Raw genomic sequence first — 27064 nt, 5'->3', positions numbered from 1 at the left:
ATAATTCTTGACGTTTGACGGAAAATGATTTTATTTCACCATATTTTCTTGACATTTGACTGATAATGATTTCCTTTCACCATAATCACTTGACATTTGATGTATAATGATTTCCTTTCACCATAATTTCTCTACATTAGATGGATAATGATTTCCTTTCACCATAATTTCTCTAAATTTGATGGATAATGATTTCCTTTCACCATAATTTCCTAATATTTGATGTATAATGATTTCCTTTCACCATAATTTCTCTACATTTGATGGATAATGATTTCCTTTCACCATAATTTCTTGACATTTGACGTATAATGATTTCCTTTCACCATAATTTCTTGACATTTGACGTATAATGATTTCCTTTCACCATAATTTCCTAATATTTGATGTATAATTATTTCCTTTCACCATAATTTCTTGACATTTGATGGATAATGATTTCCTTTCACCATAATTTCCTAACATTTGATGCATAATTAATTCCTTTCACCATAATTTCTTGACATTTGACGTATAATGATTTCCGTTTACCATAATTTCCTAACATTTGATGTATAATTATTTCCTTTCACCATAATTTCTTGACATTTGATGGATAATGATTTCCTTTCAACATAATTTCCTAACATTTGATGTATAATTATTTCCTTTCGCCATAATTTCTTGACATTTGACGGATAAAGATTTCTTTTCACAATATCTTCACATTTGGTCCGAAGTAACACAACAAAGTAGTACTTGATTGATTGATTTCATTTGTGTAAACGTGTGACAAAACGAAGACGCGTTATTTCATAGTAACTAATGGGCCAGCGAAGTTTTCTCTTGGAATCATAATTTAATCAGTGAGCTGAGCATGTTTTCATTGGCTTTGCCTTCAGTCTTTATAGAAACCTATGGTCAGATAGCAGACAATTAAATATGATTTTGGAAGCAGATTATGTTCGAAACAAATGTCCTTTCAAATTAAATGCTCTTGCCGTTTTATGAAAACTTTTGCAAATTATAGATAAAGTGGTCTAACTATATTAAGAAATATACAGTGATGGAGAAGGGTTGACATGGCAAGAACCTAGCCGCCCACTTTGGATTGTGTTTTGCTTGTGTATGACATCTCCAATCTCAAGTGTGTACGGCGTAATACAATGTGAGCGCTACCGCCTGCGGCCTTTATGATTATGAAAGCAAGCCCTTCGCTGAAGAGCCCAAAGCTAAGAGGTCGTATGTTCAGCCGGCTGTGGTAAGAGGCGGCCTTTGGTTGTACGCAAGGCCTATACAAAGAGGTCAGTCGGACAGAGGATTATCCCTGAGTCACCCTTCTGGGCTCGTCACGCTCGCCACAGTTCGCCCCAGCCCGGTCAGTTAACTTCTTAAAACCAAGGCCTATGCTTACAACGAGAGCAGTCACTTAACCGACAATGCCAAATAACTGTTCTGTTTATGGATGAATGAGTACCAAGAGAAAATCAAAAGGCAATGGCATTAGGCATTTTACGTTTCCTAGAGACAAAATTTACTGTGATAAGTGGATAAACGTGTGTTGCCGATCTGATGAAATCAATCCAAAGCATGCTATTGTTTCTGACATGGGATCAGCCAATCTTCGCATGTGGAAAGAATTTGGCATTGATCCTCTTGTCAATAGGATTTCAATCAAGAAACCAAGTGCTGACAGGGAGATATACGTTTTTGCCGACGTTTCCCATTTGATAAAATTAGTCAGAAATAAATTAATTGATTCAGGCTTTCATTTAGGCAGTGATTTCATTTCTGCCATAAGTATCCGTGAAATATTGGCAAATCTAGTACAGAATATGTGCTGGCCTATAAAATTAATGAACTCCATCTATCTGTTAATGGACTGCACAGGCAGCGCGTCAAGTATGCTGTGCAATTATTATCGTCATCTTGTGCAAGTGCATTAAAGTATTTGGGAAGTAGAGGTCTGTTGGAATCCAATAACTGGCAAGCTACCTCTGATTTTATCCCATTGATAAACGACTGTTTTGATATAATGAATTCAAACAACATGTATGGCGATATACCAGCGAGAAGGGGTTTTGGGATTGATAAAGAATTTCAAATAAATAATTTGGAAAGGTCATAAAGGTGATGACTTCTTTACAAGTAAAATCACAAAAAACAAGATGTCTGTACAAATTTCAAAAAGGCATAATTTTTTCTAGCAAGTCGGTTATTGGTCTCTCTAATATGGTTAAAGATGTCTTTAATGTAGATTACATCATGATGACGCATAAGTTGAATCAAGACTACAGAGAGCATCTGTTCGGTTGCATAGGGCAAATGAAGGGCACATACGATCACCCTAATGCTATTGAATTCAAGTTTAGGCTTAGGTCATTGATTCTGGGAAAAAGATGTAAAAATAATTAGTGAAAAAACAAACATCATTGCAAAGAGCAACAATTATGACATGTTGACAAATGAGTCTGCATGCAATTCAAAATACAGTGAAGATAGAGAATTGGCGTTAGAAATATACTTGACCAGCTCATTATTTAGATATTTAGATTTTGAATACCCCACAGAAGATGTAAACAATCAGATTCTGGATAAAGAAAACGAAAAGGCTGCCACTGTAATTGAAGATGAAGCTCTTAAATATATAGGTGGTTATGTTGTCAACAAGTTTTCTACAAAATATCCACAATTAGGAAAAAAAGATGAGAGAGTGTAAAAATGCAAAGGAATCGTGGATTGAAATGGTAAACAGGTGAGCTGTATATGCCATCAGAAGAATTTTCTTCTCAATTAAGTGTCCTACGAGAAGTCTTCAACACAATTCACGGTTCATCACTTTTAGAAGGGAAAGCATGCAGAAAAACTCTTGTTGCTGAATTGCAACGATCAGGAGTAAAGGTCCCTAAAGAGATTATTGAATTCTTCGCAAAGATCTCTATATATTTTAGACTAAGGCACCTAAATAGTACTATTAAAACGAAGAAGAGAAAGATGAAAATTGAAAATGATCGGGGAGACACAAGAAAAAAATTAAAGTTAAATATTGAGATCTGTGTATAAATACTTTAAACATTTTAAGGCCTTCAATCAAGGAATTGTTGTAAAATAAATTAAGGTTATTTCTGTTTGTATTTAAGTGTTTATAAATTATTTTCATTAATAAAAGTTACAACTACAACCGTTTCCTTCAATACTTGCTTCTCAATCCACACTGCTGTACTAAGGCTACAGTAATATTATTTTATCAATAAAATTGTTTGGGCATTCTCGGAATTTTCTGATAACGAAAGTATTAGATTAAGTAGTCAAAAGCAAGAATTACTCAAAGAGAAATAACAATAATGTCTTAATCTACAATGCCGCGGCCCACCAGTGAATCACAAGTTGTGGCCGGCGTGACGTCACAGCGAGAGAGAGGAGCGAAGATGACAGTTCTGTCCGTCTGACCTCTTTGTATAGGCCTTGGTTGTACGTAATATACACGCATGACGAATTCTGTCAAAGGTACTTGGCCTGGATGAATTCAAATTTCACGTACGTTAAGTCTTCTTCAAAGTTTAATTACGGGGTTCTGATTCTTCATGTTCGCTATCAAAGATGATTAACAACATTCTCTCTCTCTCCTCTCTCTCTCTCTCTCTCTCTCTCTCTCTCTCTCTCTCTCTCTCTCTTTTGAATACGCTATTCACAATATCGGAAAATAAAACAAAGCAGGTTTCATACGAAAGACGTGGTGGGAGCGTGGTCATTGCGGGAAAATATTATAGCATCGTATAAGAGGAACAGATGGGGACAAATAGACAAACAGACATACATACATACATACTACATACATGTAGATCTATGCCTTAAAGGCATGTGTACTTTACCCGAAGTAGCAGAGCGACGAGCAAGACCCATTCCTGGAATACCCCCTTGTACCCCTTGAATATACAATATTACATAGCCACTGCGAGTCATGAATCTCTCCAAACACCCCGGAGACATTGTTCGCATACATGAAGCTCAAGAGAGAAAGAGAATGAGAGAAATGTTCATTTTCTGCAGAGAGAGGAAAATAAAGAGAAAAAGAATGACTTTACTGTCCGGAACAGATAAAGAAAAATAATTTACAGCCAGGAGATAGCGAGAAATGCTCTAATACCCAAAGAGAGAGAGAGAGAGAGAGAGAGAGAGAGAGATAAATACCGTTACGCCAAGGAAAAAGACATACATTAATGATGAGGGAAGAAAAAGAGATAGAGATAGAGACTATAACGCCAAGGAGAAAGATATACATTAATGATGAGGGGAGAAGAAGAGATTGAGATTTTAATTCCTAATAGAGAAAGAGAGGAAATATTTACATGATCACGAGAGAGAGAGAGAGACAGAGAGAGAGAGAGAGAGAGAGAGAGAGAGAGAGAGAGAGAGAGAGAGAGAGAGAATCGCAAAGCATTAAGTAAAGGATAAACATGGGATGCAGTTGACACCATTTCTAAGGAGTAAGGGTTTTTACAGCTTTCTACTTTTTTATGTGACACCGTCATGAAGTATATCAAGCTTTCAACATGTATTTTTTTGTATTGACAGCAATTGTTGCATGTTTATGTATTGATAAAAATTATTGCGTAACATCAGGGTAATAGAAACCAACCAGTCGCTCTTCTCTTTTCATTCTTGTCTTTTCTCATTCAAGGTACAGACGTTTTCTTCAAAGGTGCAGTAAGGTTATTGACCCCTGCATCTATGAAGCATAATAGGACCTTTATGTTATAGTTAAGTAACCGTTAAGATAAATCTAACAAGACAGACAAGACACTAATAGCTAGGCTTAGCGCCCGAAAGTGACCTCTTCGTTCTTCCCCCGGCCACCAATATGCTCTTCTGTTCCTTTTCACGGCCTCTTTAAACGCTTTTCCCTTTCACTGTTTTATCTTTCCCTTGCTCGAATTTATTCTATTCTTCCCGTCAGTAGAGTCCAGTGGACTGACCCAGATATACATATTTTCCCTAGAGAAGGGACGGCCAATATTTTCCATATCACACTCGTGTTTCTCTCTCTCTCTCTCTCTCTCTCTCTCTCTCTCTCTCTCTCTCTCTCTCTTTCTGTCTCTCTCTCTCTCTCTCTCTCTCTCTCTCTCTCTCTCTCTCTCTCTCTCTCTCTCTCTCAAAAGAAGCATTTGAAAGATAGTAATATTTTTGTCACCCGAGTGAGGAAGGAGAAAATAGACGACAAATTCGGTGGAATTCTGAATGCGAATGTTTTCATTGACTAGACTCGTCTTCAAATGAAACTTGTTGGATTTTCTGTTTATAAAACGAAAAATGCTAATCGTTCACAGGAACAAATGGAGACTCTCTGCATCTTTTTTATATTTACTAAGCATTTAAATATTTTAGTTACATCCATATGGTTGATGTCGACCATTTAGCTAATAATTCAGAACTAAAATCTTTATGGCCAAACTTGCATATCTTCACTCCCGCCTCCTGCGTTCGCATACAATACTTATTAATTGCCCGTCATATGCATGACGTCGATTGTGATGTCTGCTTGCCACCCCCCCCCCCCCCCTCTCTCTCTCTCTCATCTCTCTCTCTCTCTCTCTCTCTCTCTCTCTCTCATAGTCTTTGCATTTCCGGTATATATAACTCTACATCTCATATTACTAAATTTATGTAAAATCTTTTTGTAGTAACATTTTGCTAAACATCTGCGTTCATTCTTCTATATATACTATATATATATATATATATATATATCATATATATAGGATTATTATTATATATATATATATTAATATATATAAGATATATATATAGCAAAGTTAAACAACATATTAGATCCGTGATCTAATATGTTGTAGGAAGCCCACTAAAATTCGGAAAAAATTGAAAGTTTTTTATTTAAGCTTTCGGAGAGTACATTCTCTCCCTCTTTCTGAAAGACAGAGAGAATGTACTCTCCGAAGCTTGAAATAAAAAACTTTCAATTTTTTCCGAATTTTAGTAGGCTTCCTACATATATATATATATATATATATATATATACTATATATATATATATAATATATATATATATATATATAGAGAGAGAGAGAGAGAGAGAGAGAGAGAGAGAGAGAGAGAGAGAGAGAGAGAGAGAGAGAGAGTAAAGGATGTATTAGGGATGTATTTATTTATTGAAAATAACAGCCTGTTTCCAGTGGAGGAGCTCAAATGGGCGTTAATGTTGATGAAATGGGAAAATTAAGATTTCAAGTAGTGGGTTGTAAAAACTTGATTAATAAAGATTAAAACGCTTCATTATATTATAATCATATAATATTTTAACAACATAATAAATGCCGTAGTTACTATATTGGTTATAATGCTGCACATTCAATTCAACACAGCGTTACGTGCTGCTCTAGAGCGAGGGCCTGTGCTAGGCTAAGCCTAATCGATTCTCTCCTCTCCGCAGTTAACCACTTAAAACTCGAAAACTATTTTAGGTAGACCGCTGAAATTTTCGGAGACAGGTAAGAATAGTCCTGTGTGTGGAATTTAATTTGGGTCTCGTGAAACTTAATTACTAGAGGCTTATTTATAATGGTAGTACGTCTTGGTAAATTCACTTTTTGTCCATCAGTAATCCTTGCATTATTCCTTCTTTTTAATGGGCGTGGTTTTTCCTTTTCTTGGGATTAATTTGGTTATTTTTCGCTTTTTTCAGTTCATTTTGCCTCTTTTCTCGGGTTTAGCCTGAAAAAGAATAGGTTACGTATCTTCGTGGTTTTAACTTACAGTGAGAAGTTAAATATTCTGCGCGATTTGCGTAGAGTTTAACATCGGCCACACATCTTTTCGTGCCATATATATTTATTTAACTTACCAGATTAATGTTTGGCAATGTATTACTAGAAGTTTACACTTCGACCATGATTCAAGTTATTCGCTTTGATTTGTGATTGGTTTAATTTATTTCTGTAACAAAAACTCATTTTACTCGCTGTTAATCTGAATTCTATCGTTATGGTGCATATTATCTCTTGACATCAAGTAGTTTCTGTAGCCATATTGTTTGTTGTACATAACCTTTCTCATTCATGTCCTTGTCACTGTTTCTGTATACAATGGTTTTCATTTCCGTTTTAGGTTTGTCCTTATGTATGTGTATGTTTTATGATTATTTAAATCCACAATCCAATTTCACGTTCAGTTCGTGATATGCACCTGATACCGTAAATTCACCATAGAAAAAATATACATTTTAACATTATACGAACGAATTTTTGAAACAAACCATTCAGCCAGTTGAAGTAAAATTAGAGTTTTAACGTCAAGTGATACCTGAAATTCACTGTGGATTTTCCATTGCCGGCAAGATTTGCTAATAAAGAATTAGAACAGTGACATGATGGTAACTAAGCTGCTAAGAAAGTGAAACGTGAGGCGAATCCAATTGATTTACTATAAATCTTTAAGCGCAACTTAATCTCCAAGCACTCGTGCTATTATTTGAATTTGCCTCCCCTCCTATTATTCTTTTGAGGGAGGGGGTGGAGGGTGGATTATGAGAAAATGATTATATTGCAAAATTGCCACCCACCCAAACTGAAGATCACGTGAATGTATTTTCAATTTTGTTTTACTAAAAATCACTGAAATAGAAAGGACAACTCTGGGAGCCGTGCTTTTATTGCTCTTTTATATTTCCTTATTCCTTGTTCTTTAACTTCGTCTGTATTTCACCTCCCGTTCACTTGACTTTATCTCTACCGCTCAGCACTCTCTCTCTCTCTCTCTCTCTCTCTCTCTCTCTCTCTCTCGTTCATTACTTTTATCTAGGTTTCCAATCGTTCGTGAAATTCAGATGTCATTGGCCTCGAGCAATTCTGCGATGCCTCTCCCTCCATGAAACTCCCCTCCCCCTTCCCCCTCTTCCCCAAACGTAGACACACCTTTTTTTTGATTTACATAATCACGACAGTTGCTCTTTTTATCAGAAAAGCTTTGACTATCTCTGAGGATATATCAAGCCACACAGTCAGCTCACTTGCCCTTTTCACATTGCCCTGACATCAAAATATGCCATCAGCATATAAATGCTTACGCAGGTTTAACTCCTCCCTCACGATGTCTGAAATTCAGACACTTCATATTTTCGGCTTCCATCTCCAGCTGTTTCCTAATCCTACTCACCTGCAGAAAAAAAATGATGAAAATGCGTTTTTTTTTTAATTGTTAGAAGAAATCGAGCAACCATGCAGCCTTTTCAAAGCTTTTAAAGAAATAAAGTAGGAAATTTTGCTGTCATTATACTGCAAAACTACGGAACTCCACAGCATTTCGGAGGCTATTTTGTACAACTCATTTATCTCAGCTATTGACGGCGCAAAATAGCTGGACGGTGTCTTGTTTAGACGAGTTCATCTTCATCCTGTCGGTATATGAGAGATAGTTACGCTATGTATTGATGGCATCACCTTTGGAAAATGGAACATTAGTTTATCAAGAAAGAGGCATGGACTCAGTGTCCATACGAAAGATCCAATTATTTTTTTTTTTCTTTGTCATCTCGCTTGTTCACACATCGTTTGTTCACGTCCAATACTTAAAAATTAAAGATTATTATTGTAGTTTTAAGTTGAAGTTACTCAAAGATACCTAAATAAGCAAAGAATTATGTGAAGAATATAATCTCAAGTAACACTGGTTCCCAAGGATGTCAGTCAGCTGACATGCTGGCTGGCAGTACGGAACGTTTGTTGAAGTGAGCCGCGTGCACTATATGCAGATATACGAAATATTTGAATTTTCTAATTTAATATAATTTTTATAGTTATATATATATATATATATATATACTATTATATACATAAATTATATTACATAAATATATATATATATCTATATATATATATATTATATATATATATATATACTATATATATATACTATATATATATAGTGTGTGTGTGTGTGTGATATCCACGGGTCATATTCACCAGATTTATGGAAATACAACTTCCAGGCAATGAACATTTACGTTTTGATTTCTTTACCGTTTTACTAACAATTTTCGCATAAAACATTTGCAGATCCAAAGTAAGAAGGAATGAAGAATTTCATCTTTCACCCAGCGAGTTCGAACTTGTGTCGGGAGAAAAATGCGCCCAATGGTTTAACCACTATATTTAAGCGGACGCATAACTCGAAAGAGACGCCTTTCTGGAACGCAGTTTCCCTTCGCTTGCATCAGCAAATGCTTTTCAAACGCTCAGGGGAACGGTGATGCATTTACTGTATTCCTCCGCCCAGAATGATTGTATTCGAAGTTTATGGGTTTATATATCAGGGTTTTATTGTTTATTGAAGCGTAAATCTTCAAGACCGCTTTTCGGGTCGGAAATATCCCAAGAATTTATAATAAGGGCGAAACTCGTGGTGTGTTTTGGTAGCGTAAAGGCGAACTCTCCAAAGATCTTTGGACATTTTACATTTCTTTTCAGTCGTTTGAAAGATCTCCTGGGTTAAGTTTCCTTGGCGTTAGAGTTTGCCGGACGTGTCATTGACTCCTCCTTATTCAACAGAAATTACGTAACTCTGAATTTGTATAGTTTACTTGTCACCTTGAAAAGTAAACTCAAGTTACTTTCGCTATTTACAGGGAACTCGACATTTCGACGTCATTCCGTGGAATAATGTCTCTTATGTGGCCGTGTGATACGGAACGAGTTCTTTGAACTCTTACTTGCAGTTGGCTGAGTTCCAGGAAATCCCGAAAGCTATTTTCACTTCCCTTCACAAGCAATATTTGTTTGCCTCTGGTTAAGCCTCACTGCATTCTCTAAGTATTGCTTCTCCCCACACCCCCTCTTACAGTTAGGGAGACCTTCACCCCCTGAGCCTCACCCATTCTCCGGGTATTGCTTCTCCCCCTTCTCTCCAAGCTAACGGTTCCTTCAACCGGCTGCGCCTCAGTGCATTCTTCAAGTCATTGCTCCCCTCCTCTCCCCACTCCCCCGTGTGGGGTTTCTTCCAGCGTTCTGTGGGCGAGGGGAAATTCCCCGGAAAACTGCCGGTGGAAATGAAGCGGCACCGGCCGCAAATGAACCACATTTTGCCGTGTCATTTTTACAGCGGAGTTTAATCGGGGTGAGTGGAAGTTTATTGGATTCTGCGTTGCGTGCTGCTTCTTGTCACTGTTTTGCCCAGCATGAACCCGTCGTATTTTGGCGGTGGGTAAGCTGTAATCTCATTTGGCGTAGTGGTTCTCATCTGTTTTCGAATACCTGGGCTATTTACTCTTTACTTGTTTCTCGTCGCCCCTTCGTTGCTCTAGTGGTGTTTCTGTTCAGTTTCCCCTTTGATGTTCATCACTGTTTGGGACAAAACATTGTTCATTTTCCCTCAGATATTCAGTGTCATAGCCTGCTCGTGGTAATACTACTTACCATTTACACAATAAAATGTAAAATCAGATTGAAATTAAAGTCTTACTTATCGGTTGTCGATTATTTGAGTACGGAAGAAATAGTCAAATTCTATAATCTCTCTCTCTCTCTCTCTCTCTCTCTCTCTCTCTCTCTCTCTCTCTCTCTCTCTCTCTCTCTCCCTGCGTGTGACACAGCTGCCAGTAATCATCACACATGGAAAGCGTTAATTCGAGTCAGTCGATTTTATTCCTTCATCCAAAACTCAAGAAGAAATTCTGAAAGGTTTTAGCCCTTATAATTCCTCTCTTCTTCTTTTCTTGAAGTTTGTGTCCTAGATTTGGAATGTGTTGGCCCTGTTCCGTTTTACGTCTACAGTTTAAAAAAATACCGATTCTTACATACATTCGTCTTTAATGTTCTCCCAACTCCATTCGGGATGAAGTCATCTTTTGACATAATTTTCCTTCTCGAAATCGTCAATTCTCTTTCCCCGGTTGGTGCGTCGATCTCCCTGGAGAATTGTTAAGAGGTTTTGTTGCCCATAAATACCCGTGATTATAGATGATGATTCAATCGTTCCCGTAATTAGTTTGAGTTGGCATCAGAAAGATGACTCAGTAGAAGGTAACAAGATAATTGCACTTCATCTTGATGCCAGTGGTAAGAACTTTTCGCTTCAGATAGCGTTCGTTTTCGTAAACAAATTTTAATGGTTTGTAATTATAATGGAAGCGCGGGACTTCGAAAGAGACTGCAAGCTGTAATGTGGATGAGGGTAAGTCTCGACGCGACGTATGTGGATTGCCGGAATATGTTTCATTCCTTCATGTGGTTTATTCCTTTTTAAATGCAACCGCTCTGTATTCGTTATGACGCGCTACTCGACACATCATTCATTGACGTACGTAGGAAATGCAACATATCCGTGAAAATGACATACGTACATATAATAACGTAGCAGGAATTTCATGTATATATTTATCTTATATACACACACACACACACACACACACACACACACACACACATATATATATATATATATTATATATATATATATATATATATATATATATATTATATATATATATATATATATATATATCCAATTAGGGTGAGTTCTCAAACTCAGGATACGATATCGACGGCAAAGGCGCCATTGGTATTACCAGTTTCTTATGCCAACGTTTCACGACATTTCCTTTTCGTCGGAGTCCAAGTATTGCAGGTATTAAAAACCTTCGATGTATCGATGTTTTAATGTGACTTTTGTAAGATGGTATTTTAATCATTGCAGCCTTGAAAATATGACGAAGGCAAATGTCGTGAACGTTGGCATAATAAACTTCGCCTTCGAGATTATCACATTAGAATCATCTGCTGACCACGTGTGTGTTCCTCCAAGGTGTGGCTGCCTTAAATCTCTAATCTTGCCCTCGGGCGTTTTTTCGTGTCTGTAGAGTGAATTGGATCTTATGCTAATCTTGTAATGTCAGTTTGGATATTGAGCCTACTTGTACTAGTATGTTCTTGCTCTGGATGATCAGTTGTGCCAAAGTAAAGGGTCTTGTTAGACCGAAAGTTCTTGGCTCTCGCCTTTCAATTTTCCTCCGTGGCATATATATATATATATATATATATATATATATATATATATATATATATATATATATATATATATATATATATATGTATGTATATATGTGTATGTATATTTGTGTGTGCGTGAGAGAGATTGATTAATTAGTCGTAGTCAAGTAATTACCAGCCTCGCCTCATCATCACGCGTTTTCAGATTCGATTTTAAGGGTGAGTAGGGAGAGGCAAATTGTTCCTGAAATACGCGTAGTGAATCAGCGAATTTGGAACTGATTGGCAGTGGACTGTGGTGAGTCAGGCAGTATATATAAATACACACATATATGTGTGTGTATATAAGTATTTATTTATATATATAATAATTATATATTTATATATATATATATTATATATAATATATATAATATATACACATATATATCAGTACTCTGTGAAGGACAGGCAATGTGGACTCGATATTGTATAGAGTGATGTCATTCAAGCTGGTGATTGAACAACGGAACGAGTGAAAACCCGAAAAGAGAGAGAGAGAGAGAGAGAGAGAGAGAGAGAGAGAGAGAGAGAGAGCGAGAACCCATTAGTTCCTCGTATCTATATGGCAAAAGACGATCAAAGGAGCGAATGCTTTGACAAACGCTCGTGCAGCGCAGGATCATCCTTTATAGATCTTCCCTCTCCTCTCCCGACCTCAACCCAATTTCAGGGAGGAGTGAGAGAGAGAGAGAGAGAGAGAGAGAGAGAGAGCTTCGCAACTGGAGAGGGATTTTCTTGTTTATAGTTGACACATACTGCATTCCATGGCGGTTCCTTGGACTGCGAACCAGTGGCTGTTTGTTGCTGTTTTCTTTCGGTTCATTGCTCAGGGTCGTGATGACAGTACTTTTACTCATTGCTTTAAAAGGCACATTATGTTAGTCGTTATAGTAATAATAATAATTTTTTTATTGTCAGCTCAAGGCCATATACATGGAATATACAAAGTAGAGACAGTAACAAACACATTCTACATACATGAGGTAACATGATAAAAAATGAATAACCGGCAATATCCACACAGTTGCCGAAGTAGTAAAAAAGATAATCATAATACTGGTAATAACAGTAATAATATTGAGGGAAAAAAGTAGTTGGCGAGGATTTAAGAACGCGATCGTTATTTTTTTCTTGCCTACTTTGTAGCACAAATTATTTTCCATGAAACAGTCAGTCTCCCTGATTTTCTTCGAGTTATGTTACAGCTTCTTCAGTGCTTCTCTCATAACCAAAATATATTTCCTCCCTCGCAATCATGTTCATTTATGGCCCCGCTGGGGAATTCCCAATGACAGAAATGGTATAGTAAAGAAATCGAGTGGACGGCCCATTCGGGGGATATTTTTGGAACATGGCGCGTTTCGATAATGTCACTGGCGGATGGATGACCCACTTAATATCTCTTCCTTTCTTCCTTCCCTGGCTCATCTCTTTTAACTAATCCGTCTTTGTCCCACCATTTCTTTCATTGCATTCTCTTTTGCTGTGGTTCTTCGGAGACGGGAATGGCCATCAACATTTGAACAGAAGTCCCGGTATCTTTCGCTATTTTGATAAGTCGAAGGATCCTCATTCTTGTTGAAGCGCTTTTGGCAGCGGTCCAGCATCAGAATATATGTTCGGCGAATCACTTTATTTCGTATAATTTCTTCAATTCAGTGGTGTTCTATATGTATATTATGTAATACGCACTCACACGTATATATATATATTATTATATATATATATCTATATACATATATAATATAGAATATTATATATATATATACATATATATATATATATAAGATAGTTATATATATATTATATAGTTTATATATATATATATATATATATATAATATTAGATACATATGAGAGAGAGAAAGAGAGAGAGAGTAAGCCGAATTATTACCGTTTTTGATAAGCCCTGATTGTGTATGTACGTAATAAAGAGACTGTTTCCTTAACTGTGTGACTATTTCAGTTTTGGAGCAAATATGTCTGTGTTTGAAGAGAAGTGGCTTTCTCTGTTCATTTGTGGGGATTATTTCAGTTAGCCATGCCTTGCTTAAAACAGTCCGTTTCTATGAATCGGGTCATTGGGGAATCCTGATTCTTTTAAACTTTGATTAATCTAGCTTTTCCTATGATAGCTAGACCTTGCTTATTCCTGGAATGAAGTTTTTTTTGTAGTTCAGAGGCTAATTCAGTACCTAAATTAATTTTTGCAATTGTCTTGTGTGTTGGTTGGGGATTTCATATCTTTCACGTTACCATGTAATGCATAAAGGGCCTTCAGCCTTTTTACATACATACATACACACACACACACACACGCGCACACACACACACACACACACACATATATATATATATATATATATATATATATATATATATATATATATATATATATGTGTGTGTGTGTGTGTGTGTGTGTGTCTGCTTGTTTTTGTGAGGAAAAATTACTCTATCGTGCATGTATGCTCATATTCATACATAGCCTGTACTCTAAGAGACTACTCTTAAATTTGTCTACATAATAAGAAACAAGTTCCTGTTAGTATGAACCAACACATACGTAGATATTCAACTTTGTCTTGATATATGGTGATTGCAAATTCAACAGATTTTCCTATAGGATCTTCGTGTTCGTAAACTTTGAAAGGCTAATTGCTATGTGTAAGGCACCCATTATCTTCAGTGATGATGATATTAAAGCCATATGCTTCAGATATTTTGGTAATACCTCTGCTCGAGTAGGATTCTTCAATTCGGATGTCAGAAGCCTCTTGTGACCTTTATCTCCTGGGTAGACTTGCTTGTAGTATGTGCGTTAACTTTTCTCAGACCAGTAGGTGATATATTTGTTTTTGGTATCGATAAAAATAAAGCTTGCACTAAGGAGGACGCGAAGTGTTATGAAACATTCATAAAAGTAAGGTACTGTTTTGGCATCGCTCAGTACGCAATGTATTGGAAGCTTGTGTGAGCTCGGTCAATCAATATGGTCTTAGTTCTTCTAGAGATCAGCCTTATACCCTACCGATATTGCACCTGAATAACCCACTTCAGATCTCGCTCTCTCTCGGCTTTCCGTGCTTCTGAAATTTGAAGTTGGATATCGATCTTTCAGAGTGTCTTATACAATGTCAAAACTACACTGGCCCTGCTCTATAACTGTCATAATTTATCTCGCCTTTACAAGAGGCGGTTCCTATTAAAGGCCTATAAGCCTCAGTGTGATGTTCGTTGGTTCGTTTGAAAGAGGGACAATAAGGTTGCGCTCACACCTTGAGCAGTAGTGTTTGATGGAGTTATTGTTTCATTCACTCATCAAATGATGAAGAAATGTCATGCAGTTTGGACATTAAAGTGAGCGTTGTCGATAAGATGGAATGATTAACTGACTTTCAGCTGTCATTTTACATCCTTATACAATTTCAGGAGGTCTAATGTTTCTGCCTTCGATATTAATTTCTTAATAACATCAAGACAAGGTCAATATTTCCGTTTTCGCCATAAAGAAAAGGTGTTATCGCTCGTGGGTCTTTAGGAGACCGAGTACAAATTCACTGACATGCAGGAAAACAAATTCGGAACTGTTTTGGCTCACTTTCAGTGCGTATTTTTCCTTCTTTTTTTTAAGGAATATGTTTATTCATAGTCGAAATTCGCATCCTTTTGAAGTCTTACCCTCGTCATTTTGCCCCTCATCTTGTATCAGCAAGCCGGCACTTTTATTTCTATTGCATTGAGGTCAACACCTGTCGTTATAAGCATCTGCTGACATGATTTTGATTTCCTTCCTGCCAATGCTATTCCTGCCTTATACATTCTTTTGAAAAAATGAAATAAAATAGGTTTATTGATTTCTTCTTCACGGAAAGCCTCATCTTTCTTCCTTCCTTCCTTCTTTCCCGTTTCCTTTTTCCTTTTTTGCCTCGGACGTGGACCAGAAAAGGGCATGAAGCTATAAAAAATAATATATACATATATTTATATAGCTATATATATTATATATATATATATATATATATATATATATATATATATTGTATATATATATATATATATATATATATATATTATATATATTATATATATATATATATATCGCTTACTCTCGTCGTTCTTCGTGTTCTATGTATTTATTCGTCGATTTTATAGGTTATTTTCTCTTATCATTCAGAAATTATCTGCAGCACCTCTTGAATTTCGAACATTGAACCAAGTTTTTGTATGCATTTTTTTTTTTATACAGAATTTTCTTTAACTTAATGTTCATGAATAAGAAGAGTTTGACGTGAGACTGGTGAGAATCCTGTAGAATTATGTGATGTGCCTTTGAGGATGTGTAAGTTAAAAAAAAGAAAGAAAGAAGTAAATATAGATACCCCAACGCCATCGTGCAACCATAAAGTGACGTATCCGCAATGGAAGACTCGAAATATAAGCCTCCTTCCTTTTTCGACAGAATTCGATATAAATGGTTTGCTTTTGCCGTGGAAACGTCATCAAGCAGAGATATTTGTTGGCTTTTGATTTCGGGAAATTGCATATTGTATCGATGAGAGTTCCCCTGTTATTTTTTTCTGTTGTTTCCTAAGGCAAACGTGTCATTGATAATATAATTACCTACTCATTAGTAAACAGATCCGTATAGCCACTGTTCACATTTTTTGATGAATTTGACATCATCGCGGAACAATAATATATATAATTCCCTGTTTATACTTATTTGCCCTGCTCTTCTACATGACCATAGTAGTACATATTCTTCATTTCTTACGGCAATTGATGAAAACTGTAGTCATTTGTTTATATACGTACGTTTACGTACGGGGAATCCTAAAGTCGCTAATACTTGTCGATATTGATTTTTTTTTAGGATGACCGTAGTCGTTCCAACGCTGGATAACGTAAATTTAATCAGTCAGTAAGGCTTCTTATTGGACAGTTTGGTATCCTATTAAGCCTTACCAATGGTTGCAACATTTTTCCAGCTATCATTGATGGTTTCATTGCTGCTTAGCACATATTAAATGCAAAACAAAACAAAAATTAAATGAACAGGAGAGGTGTTAGACGGCATAAGGTGCGTGCACAAGCGACGAGTAATAATGCCCGGTATACCCACATTATAGTAATGAAGCTGTAGTCAGCGAGGCTGAAAGTTACATTATCGTGCCCTGGTTACCCGTTGTTCATCAGTGCGTCCGATTTCTAAAACGACAGGTTGCCAGAACACGGTATTGAACTTTTTAGAATCTCGGCCTAGGCTCGAAATATAGAAAATGTGAAATGAGCTGCTTTCGGTGTTTTTATTTATCGTCTCTCTTTCTCCACAGGTGACGAAGGAAGAAGTCGATCGCTTGGTCCAAGCAGAGGTTCTGCAGCCCAGTGATTTCAACAAAGATTTCTGCTCGTTTAAGTGAGTGTTCTTATTCAAGCTTTTACTTTCCCTCATTAATTAGGTATTTTTGTAATGATGATAGGGAATGTCTTGATTAGATTAGATTAGAAAGAGTGCAACTCAGAAACTGCATCGACTGTTCACATTTTGCGTTGAATTAATGCTCCAATACTTTTTTTAAGGGTTATTGAGATTTAAGAAAACACAAAGTGGTAAGAGAAGTTTAAAAGATAGTATTTGATCAATTACTACTGAAAATAAAAGTAAAGCCCATTACCTCATGTAGAAAGCTTCATTGTCATGTAAAATGGATAAATGTTCCCGTCAGAATTCGGGCCTCCAGCGAATAACCTTGTCTTTTATTCGCAGAGTTACATGTTTTAATTATTGACTTCAGTGTTTTTTTTTATTTAAAGTATACGGGAGGTCTTATTAGTGGCATTGATATAATTATCACAGTCTTCTCTCAAGCGCTTTCACAGCGCTCTAGTGTACTGCTGTTGTGGGTTTTGTGTATCAATGGTGTTCCCCCACCTTGTAAGTAATCCTTAGGCTGTAAAATCTTACTACAGTGACAGTTCATTTTGCTATCCGTCCCTTAACGACAAAATCGTGGGTATAGTTATTCCCATCCGCCTGTCTGCCCCAAGTTTTTTATTCAAAATTAATACAAAAATTGACCATTGTGTCTAGGTGAGAAGAGAGGGAGATCATCAGGTTGCTCTGTCTGTCTGTCTGTCTGTATGCTCTTGACTGTTTCATGGACTTTTTCATGGAATGGATTGTGCAAAAATGGGAAGTTATGGTTCTTAATTCATAGATTTAGTAAACAACTTTAACCTTGGTCACAACTTGTGAACTCGAAAAGATGGACCGTATGTTCTATACATATTTTATTAATGATGCAATTTCTGATGACACCAAAAGTTGACCATGAACTTCAAATGAATATGTAACTGCTATCAAGGGGCCATTCGTATTTTCCATAGTTAAAATTATTAGTAGTAAGAGTGTCACCTCAATTTGTCCTGTTAGATTACATTATTCTTCATAATGTCAAGTCATCATTTTTCTAAGAATTGTGACTGTCTGCGAGACTTGAATATCACTTCCTGATTTATTTGTTTGCCGGGTGGCTTTACGCGAAAACTTACCGACAATTTTCCAAGACGAGGGTAGTGAATCGCTGTGGATCCCACGAAAAGTTTACTGGGTTAATCCTTCACCAGTGATCCACATCCAAAGGTTTCCATTAAATCCTCCTCAACTTTGTGGCAGAGTCTATTAATAGCAAACTATCATTTTGCGATTCTCTATTTCCTTTCTCGGCTTTATTTTACCGCACGATTGTTCCCCTTAATTAAGGGCTGTCTCCCGAGGTTGTTGACCTTACAGCTCCTTGCAAATTTCCTTTTTTCAATACTTCATAATTTGTTTATTCGTTTTAATGCAACTTTGAGATTGTTGAACCGAAAATTCAGTTCAAATACTTAAGGGAATTATGTTAATGAGCCTGATATTCGCATTGAAATCTACGTTTAGACGCTGGAGTCATACATACGTAAGATAGATTAGTTGGAGGGTAATGCTATCCTTAACAGCAAAAAATGTATGAGCCATGGATAAAAGAAAGAAACACCAGTGGGTTATGGTGTCTCTTCTTAGCAAACTGCAATATCATCATAGGAGGCAAGACCTTTTGCCATGGTGAGTGAATGGAAAATGTCGAGATGCAATCAAATGAAATATGTCATAGATATACGCCGACAACTTATCGTACACATATAACAAACAGGGTGACTACAAGTCGGCGGCTTCATGGTAGTCCCAGCCAGCGTTTCATATTATCCAACGTTTGCCAAAGATTCGTCCTTCACTTAAGGCCGTTTACTTGTTTTGTACCTGATTGTGCTGTGTTTGCAGTGAGTTGCCGACGTGTGTTTATGAAATTTTTTTTTGCAAAAGTTTGGATGCGCCTTACGATTCACACACACACACACACACACACACACACACACACACACACACACACACATATATATATATATATATATATATATATATATATATATATATATATATATACACACAAACGCACACACAGCTTTCCATGGCTTGCAGAGGAGTCATAATAAAAAGGTTCATGTTCGACTGCACCTTCTGTTGTGTATCTGTGAGAATAGAATAATTGTAATACCCGACAGGTTTGTGTTCGACTCGGCCAAGTGTAGTGTTTCGCTCCGCGGTAGTGACTGACAGTACTGGAATTATTTCTTTACGAAGTTTATTGATTGAAGTTATATAATATGTATTTACGAAGTTCATTGATTGAAGTTATATCATTTGTATTTTTAGTTTTCCATCTATCTGCAGGGTGAATAATACCCGTAACTAATCACCCTCCTCTCTCATAATCACTGTGATTACTATCCAGGCAGCTGTCAAAGCTGATATGAACGTTATCCTCTGTCATTAACCGGATAAATGAGGCGATTAGAGCCTCGCGCGATGGATCCGAAACTCAATTAAAAAGTCAGTGGTTAAAAAGGACGATTTATTCTCCAAACTGACGAAAACAAGAAAAAAAAAGTTCAATCATACCACATCAAGAATTAGAAATATATTATAAATCCTGCGGCTGATTGATTTTTTTTTTTTATTCCCAAAATTTCAGTTCGATGTTTATAGTGCAGAACGTGGCCAAATCTGTCCGGGAATCTAGAAGTTGATTAGTCATTGCATGTAGCCGGTAAATTTGCTTACAACAATTATTCTAATAATCAGAAGTTTATATTTGCGGCTGCTTTTTGCCAGACTCCGCTATCGCACAGTTTCGTTAAATTGACTGATGAGCTCTGTTTGTATAATAGATTTCCATTTCGGATTGTTTATGGATGTTATAAAAGACGCGTTCACTATCGTATAATTGTTTAATTGAAGTTGTGTCAGTAGATATACAAATGTGGAACTGTGCGTCGTATCTTTTTAAATACCAGGTCTTTTGTCACGGACTTGAAAGAAGTGTTGGTTATCAAACAAACTGTTGTTCATCAGGTATCACTTTACCGGTTCCCCTGATCCCTGTAACACTCTTCGAATTCTTTGTCTATCTTGCTTTTCACACCTTTGTGCGCCACACGCTCTTATACTGACTCTTTCCCTCACAATTTCTACATTTCCCTCTGATCACTCTTCATAATGATTTTCTCTTGTTCTTGCTATTCAGAAGCAGTATTAAAGCTGATGTGGAACAACCGTTGTTTTGTAATAAGGTACTTGCGGAAGTCAGTGTCATTTCTAGATGACTGCCAACTCCTCTCTTCAAACTGCTTAAAATCTATATGCGTATAAAAATTTAACGTGTTTTTCAGTTTTATGGACGCGAAGGTTACTGTTAGTATGACCTCAGAGCTATTTCTGTCAGACACGTTTTTGAGTTACACTTTTGTGCTATGTGGACTTTTCTATGCCAGTGTGGGACGTAAAAGCCACTGAACTGGATGTTAGTCCCACATCTTACACTTGCTGATCAATACTTTCCTCATAAAATGAACAGAATAAAAAGTCTTCTCCTTAATACTGTCCTTTACTAACACCACCTCTTCCTAACATTGGTCTGCTTCATTTTCTCTTTGGATGGTTTCTTGGAATGCTGCTCTGAACACTGAAAATGTGAAGCGCTGGGTGGATGGTTTCTTGGAATGCTGCTCTGAACAGCTCTGAGACTGTGAAGCGCTGGGTGGATGGTCTCTTGGAATGCTGCTCTGAACAGCTCTGAGACTGTGAAGCGCTGGGTGGATGGTCTCTTGGAATGCTGCTCTGAACAGCTCTGAGACTGTGAAGCGCTGGGTGGATGGTTGCTTGGAATGCTTCATGAACAGCTCCGCGAACTGGGTGGAATTGCTTGGAATGCTGTTCTGAACAGCTCCGGAACTGTGAAGGGCTGGGTGGATGGTTTCTTGGAATGCTGTTCTGAACAGCTCCGAAACTGTGAAGTGCTTGTTGGACAGTTTATTTGGATGCTGTTCTGAACAGCTCTGAAACTGTGAAGTGCTTGTTGGACGGTTTCTTGGAACGCTGTTCTGAACAGCTCCGGATCTGTGAAGTGCTTGTTGGCCGGTTTCTTGGAATGCTGTTCTGAATAGCTCCGAAATTGTGAAGTTCTTGTTGGACGGTTTCTTGGAACGCTGTTCTGAACAGCTCTGGAACTCTGAAGGGCTGGTTGGCCGGTTTCTTGGAATGCTGCTGTGAACAGTTCTGAGACTGTAAAGCGCTGGGTGGATAGTTTCTTTGGATGCTGTTCTGAATAGCTCTGAGACTGTGAGGCGCTGGGTGGATGGTTTCTCTGGATGCCGTTCTGAACAGCTCTGAAACTGTGAGGCGCATACGTCCCCAGCCAGCAGAATCGAGTCATGCTATATACATCTCAATGAAAGCAGGTGTTGGCTTTGAAATGTTGGACTTAGGACCATAGTGGCAAGTTAGCCATTTCCATTAGGCACAGGATATAGGTACGGCAGCCGTATCCCGATCGTGGTAGATATTGGTACGGCAGTGAATTGCGCATGCGTCAATTTCAGACTTCCTGCCGTACAAATAATATAGTGCGGTGAGGTACGGCAGATTCTGTCCAAGGTCTAAAGAATACCAAGGTCTAAAGATACCAGGTCTAAAGAATACCAGGTCAGACCGTCTCAGCGTTACGCGCATATTGTTTTTTTTTGACGTTACTGGTATGTTGCCATAAAAGAAAACCAAGAAAACAATAAAATGAAGGGTCACTATGGGAACTGTTTGCCCACACCCATTCTCTCTCTCTCTGTCACGACCTTGGGTGAGAAAGGTCCCCGTTAATATTCAGGTACTGCTGAATTAAAGGGTCTAAGAGAGCTTCCTTGTTCTTCACTCTGGTGAATTCAAATACTGACTAATGACATTTTTTTACCTGAACCTCGGCCAGATGCAGCCTCGTGACGTCATGCGCGAGATTGTCCTTATTTTGGTCGGAAGCGGTCTGACCTGGTAATCTATTCTGTCATTGGTGCCGTATTGCGCTCTTGACTTGCTGTAGATACGGCACTTAGCTATATCCGTTTACCAGTTTGCTAATCATACTGTATTATGTAAACCAAGGTTTAGACCTTGATGTAAACCAGAGTTCGGCTTTTAGGCGGGACAGTCACGCTTTTTGAACATCTGTCCCCCTTTTTTTAGTTAGCAAAATGTCCCTCCCCCCTTTTTTTTTTTTTTTTGCTTTTGTGAATTTTGTCCCGCTTTTTTGTACTATAAAAACAACACTATCCCAATTTTAATGGAATAGTGCTGAAATTTTGTTTAATTTTGCCATTTCACTACCTGGTAAAAATTCCATCGTCTTCTCCGACAGCTGCAATACCCAATGAAGTGAATTAAAAGAATATTGTAAAGTGTATAAATGCCCTTGCAACTGCCGATGTCGGGCAGAATAAAGGGCCGAGAAAGTCACCAAAGGTACGATGGTAGTGTATATATTTATATATAATCCTCTTTGTTTGAACCTCTCCTCTCGGAATTCTTTTCAGGGCCGATTCGATCGTTCGTGACCTACGTATATACCATGAATTACCCAATTTTTGAAAGTTTGAGTCTTCATAGATGTCTACAGCTTTTTTCAGCTCGTTATAGCCTGAAAACATCTGTTTTTCGGCGAAAACTAATTATTATTCCGCGTTTCATGCTGTTCCGTCACCAGTTTTCTTGCTGTCACTGATATGCCCAAAGACTGCGTATATACTTCAGTATATAGTCTTTGGATATGCGTGAGGCGGTAAACAAGGGTTCGCGCATGCGCAATTCACTGCCGTACCAATATCTACCGCGATCGGGGTACGGCTGCCGTACCAATATCCAGTTCGTTTCCATTATGATTATAATTTGAGCAAAGATGTCAGCATGCAACCAGTAGCTTCACTTAGACAATTATAGTAAAGAATCTTGATAAAATTCTTGCTGCATACTTGCAGGCTTTATCAGATAACCATTTTCGAAGGACTGCGATTGATACACTCACACACGAGTGTCCAACTCTTTCAATTGAATATAAAAACGGAAATACGTTTTTTTCTTTTTTGAGTAACGGGAAAGGCAAGAGAGAGATAGTGTGTGTGGGTTGTGGGGGGGGGGGGGGGGCAGTGCAGTGCAGATAGAGATCTGAGCCATGAACCGTTTGATGTGCTTCCTTTAGTGGTGCACTGTAAATCGTTAAGCCGCTGAGATTAATTTTGGAAATGGTAAATGTTTCTCTCGGTAAATATCTGGTTCCTCACATACTCGCAAGTAGGATCAAACTTTTGAGATACTAGATTTGATTGGCAGTATGGATGTATTCACGAATTTATTTCTGTGCTGAGATATATTCTTGAGCATCATTTTTATTTATTTCAGCAACATCATTTCTGTCTGTTGCTGGTTTGAATTTCCAATAGAGCAGCTGCATATTTTCGAGCTTCCTTTTTTTTCTTGCATGTATATTCCAGTTTTATTTTTCCCGTTTTCATTCTTTTTTTATGGAGCGAATGGAAACGGATATAGGTAAATGTGCGAAAGTTTAAAAAAAAAGAATTTTTTCAAGCATATTCTATATTTATGATTTTTTTAGTGAACCAATACATTGTTCTTTTTTATAATGAATGCACCAGTGGTCATTGATGTCGAAAATAAGTATTTGTTGAAGGTGACTGTAATAATATATATATATATATATATATATATATATATATATATATATATAACACACACACAATATATACACATACATACGTAAATTATATATATATATATACATATATACACATACATACGTAAAATTATATATATATATATATATATATATATATATATATAATATATGTGTTGTGTACATATATATATATATATACTATATATATATATATATATATATATATATATGTTACGCAAAATGTGGATAATTGCCAAATGTGTACATTTTGCGAGAAAGTTGCAAAATGTACACATTTGGAAATTGCGCTTGCCAAATGTAGATAATTATCCACATATGGCAAAATTTTGCCATTTTTTAAAAAAAAAAAAAAAAGCAACGGCATTTTGCCGATTGTACACAATAGGCAGAATGAAACAAGAATAAAAAAACAAAAACAAGAGAAGTTAGTATTTTATTGTTCAAACTAAAAATTAGTATTTATTGTTCAAACTAAAAGAGATTGACACTACTTTAACACTTAAATATTGCTACAAGAACGACCAGGGTGGCAACGAGAGTTACATTTTAACAGCTTATTTGTGCAGGAGCATCTGGAAGTGGTGCAATTTGTCTTACAGTCACACTTCACATACCCTTGGCCTCCTGTGTACCTGGTTACAGGGGTTCTCAAAGCCATTTCAACGTCGGGAACCTCATCTGGGGTGAGGAGCTTCTTCTTAACGGGGTCCATGTCAGCTGCCGTATACCGGGTGGTTATGCGTCCTTCTCTGCAGCCTACCTGGTACAGGTCCTCGTCTCTCTGCAGTACCAGAACCAGGAGGTTCCTGCTGTCACTCGGCCCACGATCAAACCCGGGAACTTTCAGCGTCGCGTTGTCACCCACTTGTAGGGCACTTAAGAGGTGTTTTTTCTTGGCCGGCTGCAGCGAATTGCGGCGCCTCTTCTCCATCTCGTTCCTCTTCTCCTTCCTGTTCCTCCTCTCCTTCTTGTTCCTCTTCATCAGCCGCCCCTCCGGCTTCATTTTGGAGGATGGTGTCTAAATATTCTTCAGTTCTTATATTGCCGAGCATATTAGGTGGAATAACAGTGGATGCTAGGCCTACCTTGGGTTCGATCCCGAACATGACTTTAAACGGACTTGTTTTTATGGTTTCATGTTCCGAAATGTTTATTTGCCACTGGACAAAGTGGACCCCAACGCTCCACCTACTGGACTTGTTTTCGTGCATCCAAATTTTTAATTTGTCTTGAATGACTCCATTCAATCTTTCAACTGCACCTTGGCTTTGTGGGTGGCGCGGCCGACCAGTGACGAGCTTAAGTTCAGGCCAGAGCGTAGACAATTCTGATATAACGGCATTCACAAACTCTCTCCCGTTATCCGAGTGCAGGGTAACGGGAGCGCCAAAGGTAAAAAATATTGGGAGAAGCGCGTTAGCAACCTCCTCAGCTCGTTTTGATGTAAGGGGCCGCAGCCACAAAACTTGCTGAAATGGTTGATGAAGGTCAGAATATATTTAAATTCCCCATCAGGTAATGTTTGAAAATTGATCAAGTCAATTTGGCATCGAGAAAAAATAGTCTCGCTTCTAACAGGCTTCACCACCAGACCTTTATGTACTCTACGTTTTTTCTTCTCTTGACACTCAATGCAAAAACTTATGGACATCTGGCAGCACCGCATAGTCAAATTAGCCCACTTCTTTTGTCCTTCTTTGAAAGTTTTCTTTTCACCGCCATGACCCACAGCTGAATGCGCGACCGAAATGGCCTGATGAACTTCCTCAAAGCACAACATAAACTTAAATTCAGTTTCCAATCCTTTACGCTTCCGAATAAGTCGGTCATCGTCACCAACTCTGAGAATTTCTAATCTTATTTTCATATTATAGTCATCGCTGGTTTTAGGCCCTTCCTTTTCAATTTTAAGCAGCTGAGCTATCCACTGTGCACGTTTCTCTTTCCGAGGAATGACCACATTGTCATTCTTAGACTGTAATAAGTTGTCCAACTGCTGCTCAAACTGCTCTTTAAAGTCCGACATGCCACTTGTGAGTTGGTAGGACAGACCTCTGTAGTAGCAGGGAAGATAAGGGTTTAACTGCCCTCCTCCTTGCCCAACTGCACGATTTCAGCTCGTAAACAAGAAGTGTTTCATATTAGTCTTAGTCTGAGAATTTCGAATCTTCTGCTCAAACTGCTCTTTAAAGTCCGACATGCCACTGGAACAAAAAAAAATCTGTTAACATTTGGCAAAATACTGTTGCAAAATCATGTTAACATCTGGCAAAATGTCCTTGCAAAAAGTAGAAAAACTGCCAAATGTGTACGTTTTGCAATCAATTTTGCCTATTGTGCACAATCGGCACCAAGCGCTTGCAAATTTGTACACAATAGGCAAAATTAATTGCAATAATGTACACATTTGGCAATTATCCACATTTTGCGTAAATATCTATATATATATAATATATATATATATATATAGATATATATATATATATATGTATGTATGTATGTATAAAGATATATATATATATATATATATAATATATATATAATTTACGTAAATATGTGTATATATTTATATATAAATAGCTTTGTGTGTACTCATTTATTTAGCATAGTGTCGCAAAAAATAACCATTGTACTCATAGAAGAACTTCATGCAAATTAAATTAAATATTTCCGCTGGCTAGAATCATAAACAATGATATGTAAAATCTTAGTGAACAACAGGATATTAATTTATCTAATGTATATCTATATATATATATATATATATATATATATATATATATATATATATATATATATATATATATATTTGGAAGTACACCTGTTACAACTATAGACTTAAAACCCCATTGGATTGTGGATTGAAAAAAAAAAAAAAAATCTTAGGTACTATCAAGTAATTAAGTCTCGT

At 37.2% G+C, this 27064-nt stretch overlaps 1 protein-coding gene across 8 annotated transcripts in view; it reads left to right on the top strand.

Annotated features, from left to right (window-relative positions):
• Window positions 1-27064, top strand: part of LOC135219418 (cGMP-dependent 3',5'-cyclic phosphodiesterase-like) — a 690625-nt gene that overhangs the window by 643320 nt on the left and 20241 nt on the right. For all 8 annotated transcript variants that reach the window (XM_064256178.1, XM_064256181.1, XM_064256182.1 and 5 more), the window contains one exon: window positions 17350-17432. In XM_064256178.1, coding sequence (XP_064112248.1) covers window positions 17350-17432 — 83 coding nt within the window. The remainder of the gene's footprint in view (window positions 1-17349; window positions 17433-27064) is intronic.

Source organism: Macrobrachium nipponense, chromosome 1 (assembly GCF_015104395.2).
Source record: "Macrobrachium nipponense isolate FS-2020 chromosome 1, ASM1510439v2, whole genome shotgun sequence".
Classification (NCBI taxonomy): Eukaryota; Metazoa; Arthropoda; class Malacostraca; order Decapoda; family Palaemonidae; genus Macrobrachium; species Macrobrachium nipponense.
The sequence above is the reverse complement of the archived record's forward strand: the minus strand, read 5'-3'. Positions and strand labels throughout refer to the sequence as shown.